The 15,677-nt window shown below is 38.3% G+C and overlaps 2 protein-coding genes across 2 annotated transcripts in view; one reads left to right on the plus strand and one right to left on the minus strand.

Annotated features, from left to right (window-relative positions):
* LPGAT1 (lysophosphatidylglycerol acyltransferase 1) overlaps positions 1-13,279 on the minus strand; it is a 62,205-nt gene extending 48,926 nt beyond the window's left edge. Inside the window, 2 exon segments of the mRNA XM_039881142.1 lie at positions 12,058-12,322; positions 13,197-13,279. Of these exon segments, the coding sequence (XP_039737076.1) occupies positions 12,058-12,295 (238 nt within the window). The 5' untranslated portion in view covers positions 12,296-12,322; positions 13,197-13,279.
* A 40-nt stretch (positions 13,280-13,319) lies between these two features.
* On the plus strand, positions 13,320-14,929 carry LOC120617513 (collagen alpha-1(III) chain). The gene is made up of 2 exons (XM_039881143.1): positions 13,320-13,391; positions 13,637-14,929. The coding sequence occupies exons 1-2, from the start codon at positions 13,330-13,332 to the stop codon at positions 14,127-14,129; spliced, it is 555 nt and encodes a 184-aa protein (XP_039737077.1). The 5' UTR covers positions 13,320-13,329; the 3' UTR covers positions 14,130-14,929.
* Positions 14,930-15,677: the final 748 nt, after the last annotated feature.

A 15,677-nucleotide genomic window follows, 5' to 3' on the forward strand; every position in this document is an offset into this window, starting at 1 on the left:
TTATTAGAATAGGTGGCTGAATCAATTAAACATACATTGCTTCAAAGCATTTCATAATTTATAAACATAAAATTTAGTTAATATTTTAGTTAGACTGGCTTAAATAACCATAAATTATTATTTATTGATTAAAACAAAAACTGTATGGAGCTATATTATTAGCCAAGCTTGAATATTCTCAAAGAGTACCAAACACCATGCTATTCACTTTACGTTTAAGCTTCAAAAGAAATAAGTATCATAACCTTCATTTTATAGATGATGAGACTGAGGCTCAGAGAATTTAAGTAACCAGCTCAAATTTATACAATTTGCAAGTGGTAGTAGCAGGACCCAAACATACTAACTTAAAAGGCAAATTTTTTTAATTCATCATGCAATCTCTGATATCATATCTTTTTTTTAATCTATTCTTTGTTAAAAATACATCTTTATATAAATATCTGAGGCTTAAAATAACTTTCAATAATTATTGCAGTTTTAAATGACTGCCCAGTTCAGTCTCTCATACACAAAAACCAATTCTATTCCACTCATAAAAATCAGCCTGCAACTTATTCAAAATGACACCCTTGTTCCTTATCAATGTAATCTATACTTTATTCTACAAAATAAATTTAACTTCCAGTTAATTTTATTCTCTGCTAGGACATCAATTAATTTTAAAAACTGGAACCATAACATTAGGGGAAAATGTGCATATTGATTTCTATTTTTCAGGAAACTTTTGCAGATCCATTTTGGACACATAGTTCATAGTAAACTTGACTATTCCCTAAACCATCCATCAAAATACAAACTAACTATGTTAAAAATCCTTTTGGTATGAATTAATCTAAATCATACTCTCTAGCACAGTATCTTACAAATCAGTAACTTTGCAAACTGGCAGCAGGCAGTCAATATTTGACTGAGCTATCACACAAGATACTTCTACAACTAATGTCCTGTTTTCTTGAGAAAGCAAACAGTAAATAAGTATTTTATTCTTAATAACAATATTTCTAGGATAATTAGTGAAACAGATAACTAGTAAGCATTTCCTCAACAAAGGTAGAAAGGGGTCATTTAACCCAATTATGAATATTAATTATTGAAAACCACTATTTGCGTCTAACCACAATGCCATATGCCTAAAACTAATATAAAATATGAAAGTCAACTGTAATTGAAAAAAAAAACACTATTCACAATACACTTTTTAAAATTCAAGACAGTATTAAATTAAGATTTCTGATTTGTGGACTTATTATTATTGAAGTCATAATATACAGAAAGGACCATAACTTTTTAAATAGTTAAGATAGAACAAAATGTACTTAACACTCAAAACTTATTACAAAACTACAGTAATAAAGACAGTGTGGTACTAGCATAAAGACATACACATCAATGGAAAAGAATTTACATCTGATTTTCAACAATAATGCCAAGATCATTGAATGTGGAAGGTTTTTTTTCAACAAACAATGCTAGGACAACTGGATATCCACATGCAAAAAAATGAAGTTCGGACCCCTACCTTACACCATAGAGAAAAATTAACTTAAAATGGATCAAAGACCTAAATGTAAAAGCTAAACTCTTAAAAGAAAACACAAGTATAAATCTTCATGACTTTGGATTAGGCAATGGTTTCTCAGATCTGACATCAAAAGCAAAGCAACCAATGAAAAAATAGGGTACGGTATGCAGAATATAGAAAGAATCTCGTACAATAAAAAGACAAATAACCCAATTTAAAAATGGGCAAAGGATTTGAATAGATATTTCTCCAAAGATATACGAATGGCTAATAAACACATAAAAAGACGCTTAACATCATTAGTCATTAGGAAAATGCAAATCTAAACCACAATTAGCTACCACTTCACATCCACTAAAATGGCCAAATTAAAAACAACCACCACCACCACCACCCAGAAAATCACAAGCATTAGTGAGGATGTTACTAATTAGAACTCTTCTACACGGCTGGTGGGAATGTACAATGGGACAGCTGCTATGGAAAACAGTTTGGCAGTTCCTCAAAAAGTTAAACATAGAATTCTCATATGACCCAGCAATTTGACTCCTAGGTCCAAGATTATTAAAAACATATGTTCATATAGAAACTTGACCATGAATGTTCATAGCAGCACTATTCACAACAGCCAAAATGTGGAAACGAACCAAATGTTCATCAGCTGATGAACATATAAACAAAGTGTGGTCTATCCATACACTGGAATATTATTCAGCCATAAAGGAATGAACTACAGACACATGTTACAATAAGGACAAACTTTGAAAACATGCTATGTGAAAGAAGTCAGAAACAAAAGACCACATATAATGCGATTCCATTTATGCAAAATGTCCAGAATAGGCAAATCCATGCAGACAGAACACAGATCGCCAGGGGTTGAAGGAAGAGATGGGCAGTGACTGCTTATCGGTTTAGGGTATCTTTTGGGGGTGCTGAAATGTTCTGAAACTAGTCAGTGGAATGGCTGTACAGTCTTGTGACTCATACTAAAACCATTGAATTTAATATGGTACATTTTAATATGGTAAATTTTATGGTATATGAATTATCTCTATTTAAATAATATAAATTCTTCACATTAAACTATACTGATCATAGTTTAGTCTTTTGGTGATTCAGAAACTTCTTGTGTTTAAATTTCCAGATTTTTTTCCCCTCAAAGTCTCAAAAAATTAAAATTTCCAATTAATAGCATATTCAAAATGTGTCTTACATATATGATTCACAATGTTTCTTAAAGTTTAACAAGTTAAAAATGTTATGAAAGGTGATTTTCTAGCAAAACTTGAAAAGATACTCAACCTTAAGAAAAAGTATAATCTCATGACTAAAACTTAGGCATGTTTTTTACAACATTATTTTTAAATTATCTGTACTATAATTTAAAGAAACAGAAATCAACTGGACTTGCTCTGTTTTCATATTTAAAAATATGAAAAGCAAAGAGAAATAACTAATTTTTAATAACCTAGATTTTACATGATTTTGTTCATAAGATGAAATGAGACATTCTACTAATTAATGAGTGCACAAACAACAGGAAACATTTTGCTAGGTTAGTAAAAGGTATGTGAAACTTGAAAACCTTGTGACCACAGTTCTTACTAATGGCACTTCATTTTTCACTTCCCATCACATGTCTCTGCTACATGAAATCAGCACTGAGGTCACTAACAAACTTTCCATTTTTAATGGTAGAACTCATTCATGTATAGGCATTAAGGCTTGTAAATGCAAAACTATCCTATACCAACAGAAACAGACTGGTCATTGTTATTTGAGGTTTTTTTTTTAATGAACATCACCTAAACCTCTGGGGTCCAGGCAGGTAATGACAACGAGCAAAGCAGAACCAGAGTAACACGAGGAAGAAGTGGGATCTTGAATGAACTGGACAGCACAGGCCCCATATAATGGAGGCAGCCATCACTTTCCCCTAGCAAACTGCTGCAGACAGAAATAAGGGCCCAGCCTGGCCAGATTTCTAATATCTTAAGAGCTGGAAATCTGAGTTTTATTTTTTATGTTTGGTGAAATCTCTTTAATTTTGAAATGTTGGCAACTAATTAAAAAAAAGGTTAGGATAGTGCAAAAGCCAAATAAAGCGCATGAGCTGGTGAATATAGCCACTAGTTTGTAAACTCTGAAACTCCCGAAACTAGTTATAACAAATAAACTATAAATATACTGTAACGTATTTAATATATAATTACTTTATATATAACAAATATATATATTCTATACATGCTAAGATATATATAATATACAATAAACATATTTATCGAAGTTTGAGGGGCACTGGCCATCCTTAAAGTTTTCGAGGTGGTCCACAGACCAGGCCCAAGAGGGTAGTAACATTACATTTCATTCGCATTTCTTACTGAAGTATCAAAGATAACTCACTTCTGCCATTGATTTTGGTGACATTTTCTGACTGGAACCAACTGAAAATAGAGTAGATACCTTAACTATACTCCACTGATAAGTAGTCCAAGAATCAAAACGGTTTGAGAACCACTGGGAGGAAAATAAGTTAGGGAGGCTATTTCTTGCTTTTGGGCAGATCTTAAGGAAAATTAACTAGGAGGTAAAACTGGTCTCCATTTTATAATAATCAACTAGAACTGTAGAATGGCGACACAGTTGTCTGAATTATAATTACATAGTTGAATAAAAATCTTGTGTTGCACTTTCTGGTATGAACATAGTAGAGTTATAGACACGAATCTTCCTGGAAAATACACATAGCAACGAGGAGAAAGAGAAAAACCTCACAAAACTCTTTTTTCAGCAAACTTATGAGAAAAACAAAAATATAAAAGTCTAAAATACATGAGATCAGGCCTGAGATCAAACCAGGCTGCTATCAGACAGAATCTACATTGGGAGTGGAGAGCAGAGGCAGAGATGTTAAGTTGAGGCATGTGATGAGGAGGGCCCGGTGGCAGATCTCAGAAAGCAATGGCAAGAATGCACTTCCTTAGAGAATGGGGCCTATGTTGGCAGGCTGGCACTGTGTCCCTCCAGTCACAGCTTCAAAAGGATGGAGGGCCCAGAATCGGTGACAAAAAGTCTCCGAGACTTGGTCTGGTTTGGAGAGGCAGAGGACTTGTGGCAAAACAGAGAAACACACCCAGGGGACATATGTGAAAAAGACTCTCAGAGGCAGAAATCTGAAATCTACCCTGGCCCCACGCACACATCCTACAAATAACTGACAGAGGAAAATCCAATTCGTTAAATTACAGGAAATAAAAAGGTAACTGCTACAGCATTGACTTAGAGATAGTATAAGAAAAATGGTAGAAATGAGCAGCATAAAGTACCAAATGAGAAAGAACGCTCATTAGAAAAATATTACAACAAAAAAAGATAAAAATTCTAACTAAATATTTCTGCATGAATCTAAGAAAATCAGTGAAGTCATCACCACCATGAAGAAGATCACAAAGCATGAATATAAGAACTCGAGGGAGAAATATGTAGAAAACAGGCATCGGGAAAGCATAAACTGGCAGAATTCAGGAAGAAATAGAAGAATAAACAAAACCATAAGAGAAATGAAGAAGAAACTGAAAGGAGAACAGACAGAAGAAACACTGCAGAAGACATAGTAAGAGACATTAAAAACAGAAACAAATGAACAATGTTTAAAAAGATTAAAGAGAAAATAATAAAAAAGATATACAAAGGGATATCCAATGTATATACATTTAGAGTCGCCAAAAAAGAAAACCAAAACAATCAAAAAATATTTATAGATACAATTAAAGAAAATTTTCCTGAAATAAAAATAGACTGGAATCTACATTATTCAAAGGGCACAAATATGCCAGTATATCCTACACCAACATATCCCAGTAAAGTTACTAAATATTAGAGAAAAAGAGAAAATCTTTTAGGTAGATAGGCAAAAAAAGATCAAATCATAAATAATGGGGGGAAAAAAAATTCAAGCTGGCTTCACACATCTCCACAGCAACATTTAATACCTGAAGACATTTGTACAATATCTATAAGAAAGAAAGAGTAAGCCCTGGGTTTTATTACCCGCTAAGTTGTTCTTCAAGTGTAAAGCAATGAAAATAAGTTCTGAAAATGTAAGAATGATATTCCCATGCTGTTCCCATGATTCCTTACTGAGAAACTACTAGAGATGACCTTGAGTCGACCAAAAGATGACTGGGAAAAACTTCAGCAAAAGTGCTTGGATGAGCACTAAATAGATTTAACTGAAGACTTCAGATTAAAGCAAGAGAGAAGGGTGATAAAACAGAACATAAATATTATAGGCTGTAACAAAATATAAATTCAAATAACAAAAACTGGAAAAGGGAGAAAGTGAGCAGGAAGTATAAACAAGCTTTCTGATTACCCTGATGTAATAGCTGGGTGTAAATGGATAGCCTTAAAGCTTACAAAGCAAGGAGCAGAAGTATAAGCTTACATAATAGTACAAATGCGAATATTATTGTGAATAAATACTATTGACTAAAACTGGGTGATAGAGAAGAGAAAGGGGAAAAGAGAAGATTTTAAAAGAATTTTACCTTTGTTCATAGAAAGACAACTAATAATTTCTACAAATAGAGAACTAAGAATATCAGATAAACTAACTAAGAAGACAAAAATATGAGCCTTGCTAAATATCAGAAGAAAAAAGCAAAGAAAAACAGACTACACAGTGAAAAACTTAAAATTCATATATATTTATATGTAATATATATTTTTATTTTTATTTATACATATTTAGATATATTTATATAATATATATGAACAGAAAACTAAAAATAAAATACAATGACAGAGCATAGACAAAACATATCTGACATATCAATAAACATAAATGGATTTAACTCGTATTAAAAGAAAGATTTTCAAATTGACTCATAAAGCAAAACCTTACTCCTAACTAATTGATTATTAGAGACATCTAAAGGCATTTAAAAAGTTCAAAAACAAAAAGATGGGCAAAGATATACCAGGCAAATGTAAACAAAAAGAAAGTAGGAATTGTTTTGCCCAGCTTTCTGACTTCAGAATCTGAGGTCTTAAGGTCTATAAACACTACAAATACTGCTTCATGTGCTTCTGTAATAGTGCACATGGGTATATGTGCATGAATAAATATATTTTATATATTTCCAGAAGAAAAGCTATCTAAAATAAATTACTGAATTATATATGATTTTTGAAATAAGACCAGATATCAAATATTCAGTGTCACCAGACTGCTGAGTTTAAAGCATTTAGTGATATTTACCTTTAAAGATACATTTTCCATATAAAAATCAAAATACTATACTGAAAACTCCTTAGCTAGATGTCAAGATCAGTTGTTGGCCTAATATCACACAATAACTCCTCACTCTCATGACAATCTACTGCCAAGCACTCAAAATCTAAAATTCCAGGTGAACTGTTGTTCTCTATAAAAGAAGAGACGTAAAGAAGTATTTTTTTAATGAAATTTACAGTACATTAAGAATACTTCCATTGAAGCAACCATTTTTTTAGCTTCTTGGAGAAATCCATAACTATTATACTGCTTTCAGGTGTCAGAGCTGTAGTTTTGGAAAGAGATTTCATGTCTTGGAAACAAAAAAAACACGTGCGTAGTAAAAATCACGAAAAACTCTAGGAATATTATATAAAGATCAATAATGGCTCTTTAAATACAAAAATAACTCTGTGATGACATCAATCCAGTTAATGCTGAAAGGGAAGTAACTGTGAAACCTCTGTGTTTCAACATCAATATGAGCAATGAAAAGAGAGGGGATAATAATAGTACCGACCAGAGAAGACTGCTGTGAGCATGAAATAACTGAAACACTTAGAGCACTACTTGGCTTACATTTCAATAAATATTAGCTAATATTATCATCACGAAAACATAAATTTCAAACTGACACATTATTTGCGTCTTTTAAATCTATTATAATTATTGATGATAGAGGTAGCCCCTCAGAGAACTATTTCCCTAATGGAAAAAAAAAAAAGAAATTTAAAGCATCTTCTTCCCTACATTCCCTGTTCCCTCTCTGCTACCACCTGCCACTGATGGGAGATCAGGAACCCCTTCTCTTTCATCCCACACTACATCTCCATGAGAGCATTATACTAGGATGTTTTGGTTGTTGGTGCACTGTCTTCCCCACCAAGGCTGCTGGGAACTCCTTAAAGTCAGAGATTATGTCCTGTGCACCTCAGCACATCCAAGGCACCTGTTCTCACATAATAGAAGCTCAATAAAGGTGTGTTAAATTAACAAATGTGGTACTATAGGATTTGTGTGTGTGTGTATGTGTGTGTGAGAAGATGACCCAGTTCAGGGTTTACATTTTGGAATGACCTCGATATCAGACTCCTCAGGAAGGTAGGCAGCTAAGGCACTTCAGCTGGGACCAAGAAAGAAAATCATTCAAAAAATACTTAGACGCTACGGAATACTCTGTGATTATCAGGCAATGAACTGGGCTCTAATGTTATAGAGACCACATCTCTATCTGTAAAGAGCTCAGAGCCTGGTGGGCACAAAGCAGATAAGAATCTCACCCCCACCAGTGAGGAGATATGTGAAAATTAAACCAAGATATTTGACTCTCAGACTTGTAAATTGCAGTGTTCTTTCCATTAGAACAATCAATGCCTTTCAAACGTTGACAAGACTCACAGTAAAGAATACATTCTGTAGCACTACCCAGTACGGATACACACATTTCTGATCTTTTCTATTTAACTGCATTTTATTTTACTATTTTAAAATGTTCATCTTGACACGTAAATTGGTTTATGACTCAAAGGTGGAAAAATACTGCTATAGAATATTTTTTTAAATTTCTCTAGAATTTCAAGGTCAGATATGATTCCTAAATTTTCTTCTCACACAATAAATTTGTACCCCAGTAAAAAAAATAAATAAACTACCAAATAATCAAATAACCCCAAAGACTAACAGAGCCATGACAGCTGTCATTTGGGGAGTGGGGGAAACTAAACCTGATCTCCATCGGCTTTCCAAAGCCACCCAAGGAAATACCCAATCTAAGGGAAACGGCATCTGCTAAACAAAAAGTTTGGTGGCAAGTTCCCTGGCACCTCAGCTCTCTTTCAACTAGACTTTGTGTTTCTACTTACAATGAATATTTTTTAAATAATTTTGTGTAAAAGACTTTAATGTGTTTGGATGGGGAACAATGAACTTACTAATGTAAGTGAATGAGAATAAAAATAAACTATTTCAAATAAATACATTTTATTTTTTTAAATCTCTCTCTCAATTAGCCACTGTTCCCTTAAATTGGGGGGAAGGGAGTGTACTGATTTATCCTAGACCTGAATAAAAGCATACAGAAGTGGATCATTAATTAAGCTAGTACCTCTTTTGGTATGCCCCTGAAACATTAGAGCAAAGGAAGTGTGTAACTTCTCCTCAGCGTAAGATGTTTCTACAGCACTTCCTACTAACGATAATGTGGTACCAGCTGTCACCATGACCTAGTTGCAAGCCAGAAACTGAACAAACCCCAAAGAACATGAGTTCTTTCAAGAAGTGTGTCCCCAACAAGACCTAAAGTCAGAAACCAGTGGAAAGACCAGAAAACTCCTTTCCATTTTCTGTGTCCACAGGCCGTACTCCAGCTCTGAGAACACAAATTAAGTGTAAGAATGTTCATTCAAGTTCGTGGGCTTACTAGCCTCACTGTTCCCCATCCAGGAAGCATGTCTGAGTTTAGTGGACTCATTTTTGTGACATTTGCCTCAAATTAAAAGACAATTTTATAAAAGTTGAATAAATCTTCCTTTTTTCCCTAAAAGAAATGTTTAGAACAGTGTTTAGAAAAATATTCTTTTTATAAATATAAAATGCGTTTTTCCTAAGAAAAAGGAGAAAGCCATACTTATTATTTATCAGCTCTGTGCAACAGAACTTTCTGTGATGATGGAACTGTTTCATCTACATCTGCACTATCCAAAACAGTAGCCACTAGACACCTAATATAGAGCACTTGAAATGTGGTTGGTGTGACTGAGAAACTGATTTTTTAATTTTTTCATATTAATTAGTTTAAATTTAGGTAGCCACATAGGCTAGAAACTACCATGTGCAGCAGTGAAGGGTAGATAATCCACATAAGGCCTCAGCAGCAGAGCTGTGTAATTGACTTGTCTTGTGTAATTGACGGAATGCTGTTATTTTGAAAAAATGATATTCTATACCAATATTCACCTTTCGGTTTCCTAATATTTAATTAATTAACATTTAAGGTTTCCCCAGAAATGGTTTTTCGACAATTGGCGATTTCTATTCTAAAACATGAACAGACTTGATCTGCTGAGCAGAATTCCTTTGACAATGTTCAGTTTTCCATCTGTGAAACTTAAGCATAGAGAAGGGGGAAAAAATGTGAGCCCATCCTCCTCTTAATACAAAGGGAAGAAATGAAATACATAAATCCATATAAGGTTAATATAACCTCCTAGATGCTTTTATGGGTACATCTACTCATCAACCCCAGCTTATGTTTGTTTCTTTAGACCCAGTTACGGCTTTTAACAAAAGTCATTCCTACATTTGTTTGAGCTCTTTACTGTGTTTTGTTATGATCGGACCATGACGACCCTCTAAAAGTATTCTGCCTATAGGAAAACCATAAAAAATAAACACACTAAAATATTCTATCCTTAAATGAGATGAATTGATCATATGGTAAAAATGCAGTAGCCTAAAAAGAGCAGATGCTTCAGAGCGACTAAAATATGCAGATCACGCCAAGACCACTTTCCAAGCAGGTGGCAAAAGAAATGGTACAGTTCTATAGTCAACAAGGAAGAGATGCCCCAAGAAAATGTGCTTAAAAATACATTGTGGCCTTGCTGTGGCTGCAGGATAACAAATTTCAAGCAGCACTTAAATTGTTCTCCTTAGAATCTCAAGGTGAATCTAAATTAATTTTGTCAGCTTCTCACCTTATATGTAAATATACTACCCCCCCCACACACACAAGTACCAACATTTCAGTAATTTCATCATGTTTAAGTAGAATGAACATCTAGAACTTGTATCTAAAAAATACTATGAGCTCATTTAAAACAAGCAAACTGAAGTATATTGAACAAAAAACAAAGCTATCAGTACCACATAGGATATTTAGGAAAACTCAAACTGTACAAGGCAAAGCAATTCTAAAACAGGAGTGTAATTCAGGTAAGAATTCAGCACCATAGACGAGAATTTCTTTTTTTTCTCTACCATCACTACTGCTACCACGAAGTCCTAAAAACAGACTAGAAGCTCACTCACTTACTATATTCAAAAAGCACTGGGATATCAACAAGATACATGACAAGAGAGCAATGTGTACACTACCCAGGGCCTTCAGATCTCGCAGAACAATAAATGGCATTGCCAGAAGAAGACTTCGTCTGAGAGCACTCTGATCTAGCGAGTCTGTCAGACTCCATAAAAACTAGGTGTTGTCAATCTTTTTCTCTGGTTGTAGAGAAAAAATCTGCAGATATAGTCTGGGCAAGAAAGAGGGAGACAGAGAATTTAAAAGAGGGAACTATCATGCTGTTTGACCCTGAGAGTTCTCTCCTCACTCTTCCAAGCTATGAACTACAAACTCCACTGACTGCTGCATCTAGAGTATGATCTCTAAGGAGCCTATCAGTTACAAAATTCTCGGATGAAAGCCTCAATGTCTATGAGGAGTGATGGAAACCTCAATGCTTTTTTCATCATCCTAATTCTTAGGGGGAAAAAAGTCAAATAAGTATACAATATAGAATTTTCATAACAGGGGCACAAGTTCTCAAAGCATATAGGGCTTCAAAACAGAAAATAAACACTACTTCTCATTTAGTTCTCTAAAAGTCCGCTTCAGAATAGTACTACTCCTATTTCTCAAAATGCAATTTAAACTCAGAAATAAAAATGTACTTAAAAGATAAAGTAGTTTCACATGGACAAAACTCAATGGTCATATTTAATATTCTAATACAGATTTATGAAATAAAATAGATTCTAGTAAGCAAAAGAAATGTACACACCAGAAGAGAAAGCGTTTTTTGCTTGGCTTAAAATGTTAACAGCACAATACTACATTAAAAGAAAAAAAAAAGGTATTATGTTAGCACAAATAGGGTTCAGTCTTTTTTCTAAATTACCAATGTTTGTGGACCAAATATCTTACTTATGTAAGCCCTCAAGCCCTGTATAACCCACTCCTATTCTTCTAGGAGAGCTTTTGCAGACCAGTTCTATTAGATGTCAATCACGTTAAAAACATTTTTTAAGGAATTTATCAATAAATGTAATTATACTAATGAAATTATCATCCTTCTTAAGTGGGATTCTAGAGAAAAACTCAATGGAACTGTTTTCTAGTTATTTTTTCTAGTCAAAGCATAAAAGCATCATCAACCCAAAGTGAAAGATATATATAATTAATCATGGCTCCTGATTTAAGCATAACATTACAAATGTGTTCCTATGCATTAAAAAAAAGTGTTCTCACTCTTACCTGTATATCCAGCATACCATCCCCAGGAAGCCACGATTCCTAAAAGCCATTTATACATGATTCCTTCAATATACCAGAAGCTCTTACTGTCCAGCAAACGAAGGGGCTGAAGTATAATTACATAGCAGATGTAGGATGGAATTGCAACCAGGTTGCTGGCGACCATCACGGCAAATCTCATCAGGGCTTTCACTAAGGTCCAGCCCAGCCACGGAGCTTCTTCCAAAGTCACAGCCATTCTCACATTGGAGTCCGTCCGGTCTTTCTAAGGTAAAAGGAAAATTCATTTAAAAAGGAAAATGGATTAAACACATCTAAATAATCACCAACATAGAAATCATCTCCAGCATAAAAATAAAAAGAAAATCGAGGCTCTAAGCCTTCCCAGTGTAGTACCTCGGTCATCTCGCCGGGAAATTCCAGAGGGGGACAGAGAGCGAGGGAGGAGGAGCCGCACAAGGTCAAGGGAGCTGTTCACAGAGGCACAGGGTATGTCATAATATATTTAGCAAATGATAATGCTATTCCCACTAACTAATCGGTGGCCGTCCCCGCAGCGCGTCTCACTGCAGTCTTCTGTTGGACTTTAAGGAAGAAAAACAGACCCACTTGCTTTAGACACCATCGGTTTCTCCAAATCGACGACACGAGGGACAAGAAGACTGAAACATGGACCTCTGAGTCAGATTTCCCAGATACCGGGAACCTGGTACCCGGTCCACCACCATTCCTGCACGTTGATTCATTCCTTCCTAAGGTCTCTCGCATTAGCAAAAGGAGTAGTTACACTTAAAATTTTCATTTGAGGCAAAGGGGGTTTTTGTTTTCCCTTATTTAAGAAAAAAGAGAGAGAGAGAGAGTGGCCTAGAAAAAGGGCAGGAAGAAAGGAAGAGAGTGGGGCAAAGGGAGGAAGAAATATAGAGAGGGGGAGGGGAGCAAAAGCCAGAAGGAGGTGAAGGCAGAGGGGCCGGGGATGGAGGGAATAAAGTCTTCGACCAGAGGCCCGGGGAGCGGGGCATGATGGAAGAAGCGAGGAAGCGAGGCGACGACAGCGCTCAGGGGGCGGGTGGAGCCCGCAGCGGTTTCCGCGGGTGTGGACCGGGTCGGGACGGCGGTCTCGGCCCACGCGCCGGGCTCACCTCGGCGGGCGCGGACGGCAGGCGGTGGAGCGCGGGGGCGAGCGGGGCCGGGGGCCGGTGGCCCGGGGCGCGGAGCTGCGCGGCGGCGGCGGCGGCGGCGGCGGCGGGTGTCCCCGGCCGAGGGGTCGCGGTCATGGACGCGGCGGCGGCGGCCGAGGCGCGGCGCGAGCGGGCGCCCTACTCCCCTCGCGGCTGCCTGCGGACAGAGGAACGGCGGGGACTCAGAGGCCGGACCTGTCACCGGGGCGGGTCCCGGGGAGGCGGGCGGACGCCCCGCGCCCCCGCCTCCTCCTCGGGGCCTACCGCGCCCTGGTCCCTCATGCCGCCGCCGCCTCCCCCGGCTGCACAACGACGACACCCCTTCCTCGCCCCCCAGCGCCTCCCCGGGCCCGGCTCCGCGGGCGCAGCCGCGGGGCCTGCGCCCGCCGAGCCAAGGGTTACCTCGAGCTGGCCGGGCCCCGGCCCGGGCTACGGGAGCCGGAGGAGGCGGAAGAATGCATGGCCGGCGGCGGGGCCGGCGGAAGAAGGCGGCGGCGGGGCCCGCTCCGGCTGCGGCGCGGCCCGCGCCCGTCGCCGGCGGCGCGGAGACTCGGTCCCCAGGGCCCGGCCGCGTTCGCCGGGGCTGGCGGGGAGGGGCGGCGGGGAGGAAGCGGCGGGAGTCGGGACTGCGGCGGAGCCGCCCCCAGAGCGCCCTCTAATGAAGGCGCCGCCGCCGCCCGCGCCCCGGATCCCCTGGCCGAGGCTCTCGGGGCTGCCTCGCCCCCAGGCCAGGACCTCGCTGAGGACAGGACGGAGGAAAAGGGCCGCTCAGAAAGGTCCGAGAATGAGCACCAGTCCTTACATCGCACGAGGAGCGCTTTGGTCCAAATTAAAAGAGAGCCCCCTTTCAGTCAAAACAGCCGTTTTTCATTGTTAGGGTTCTCGCTCGTCTGACAAGCCGATCTCTACCCAAACTAGGAAGCTGTCCCCTTGAAGACTGAATGCCCTCTTTTCTTTCCTAATGAAACCCAAAGGCTCTCAAGGCTTTTCTTCAGAACCTCTCCAGAGTATTAAGGTCTAGAGTTTAAAATCAATTCATTTTAAGTGCCAGAATTCTAGTTTCTGGAAAGCTACCAAAACATTAATGACAGCTGCAATTCCCCATCCATTCCCACCCTCGCCCCCCTCGGGCGGGGAGTAGGGGGAAATCCTATGGGAATGAGTGGTCTACACAGGGACACCGAAATTTAGTTAGTCAAGGAGGGAAAAGCACTTAGGTAGTGCCTGCCGCTGAGAAAGTGATCCAAAACTGGTGGGTGGCCACAGCTACCCCTGGACAGGCTTAGTCTCTCCTGGGACATTAGCTGCATTCTACTTCAAGGCCAGACCACCAGAAGGAAAATAGAGAAATGGCCCAATGACTTGCCCACCTGAACGTTCTCAAATGGCTCGCCTACATTTCAGTTTTAAAAAAACTCATAATAGCTTGTTAGTCCCTTAATCACATTTGTAAATGGGAGTGGGGATAGTTTTCACATGTTCCTAGTGACCTGCCATAGTTAAATCAAAATGCCACTTAGTCTGTCTACTTTGAAAATGTTTGTCACTGTGTTTGCTTTGGACTCTCAACTGTTTCTCTCCCTCTTTAACTTTGGTCCAGAGATGAAGGAAAGAAAAGTCACCTTCTGCCATATGAAAGAATACATCCTATTCCCATTCCCTTTGGTGATGATGAAATGCACGAAAGCACAGAGCCTGCCTGAAATAATGTATTAGATTCCTCTCCATGTAATATTAATTAGTTTTTACTTATATATGTTATTTATCTATTTCACTAACACTATATTTTAACTGCATAGGGCTTAAAAAGGCACAGGCCTTATCAGAGAACTTTCCATGTAAGTCCAACTGATGTATACCAATAGAAAAGTTAGATATGTCCTTTCTATTCCCTGTATTCCTTCTGAGAATTTCGGTGCCAAGGTAATAGCATCTTTAAACAAATCTTGTGAAAGAAATAATATACATACTGTGTAGATTATTGTTCAAAATATGTCACTTTAAATGAGTAAGATGGGTAAGGCACATGTTACTTCTGAGAATCAGAAGTAACCCCCGCTAAGAATTCCATTTGGTCCATCCCATTCAGCAGTCCTCACATGCTGGTAAACACTGGCTGACACCCGGAGAGAGATAACCTACGATGTGATGTACACCTGGTTCCTGGATTAAGAGCATCTGCCAGAGCGCCGGGTACACCAGTGCTCTGAGTGTAACTTGCTGAGATGTAATTAGTAGCAGCCAACCTGGCCCAAAAAAGAGCCAGAGTTTGGGTAGGACCTTGCACAGTGGGTCTTGAACTTAAGTGTGCAAAAATATCAGTTGGGTGTCTGCTGAAAAGATAGATTCTTGGGCATCATACCAGAAAATTTTAATACTCTAGGTCCAAAAGGGGCCTGGGAACTTACTTTTTAAAAAGTATCATAGGTGATTCTGATGCAG

This window comes from Pteropus medius, unplaced genomic scaffold (genome assembly GCF_902729225.1).
Source record: "Pteropus medius unplaced genomic scaffold, Ma_sr-lr_union100, whole genome shotgun sequence".
Classification (NCBI taxonomy): Eukaryota; Metazoa; Chordata; class Mammalia; order Chiroptera; family Pteropodidae; genus Pteropus; species Pteropus medius.

What these genes read in the sequence shown, in the direction of transcription:
- LOC120617513 (XM_039881143.1), top strand. Translation starts at nt 13,330, where the DNA reads ATGGACGCGGCGGCGGCGGCCGAGGCGCGGCGCGAGCGGGCGCCCTAC. An exon ending in CCCTACTCCCCTCGCGGCTG is followed by an intron (nt 13,392 to 13,636) that starts CCTGCGGACAGA and finishes AGCCAAGGGTTA; the next exon opens with CCTCGAGCTGGCCGGGCCCC.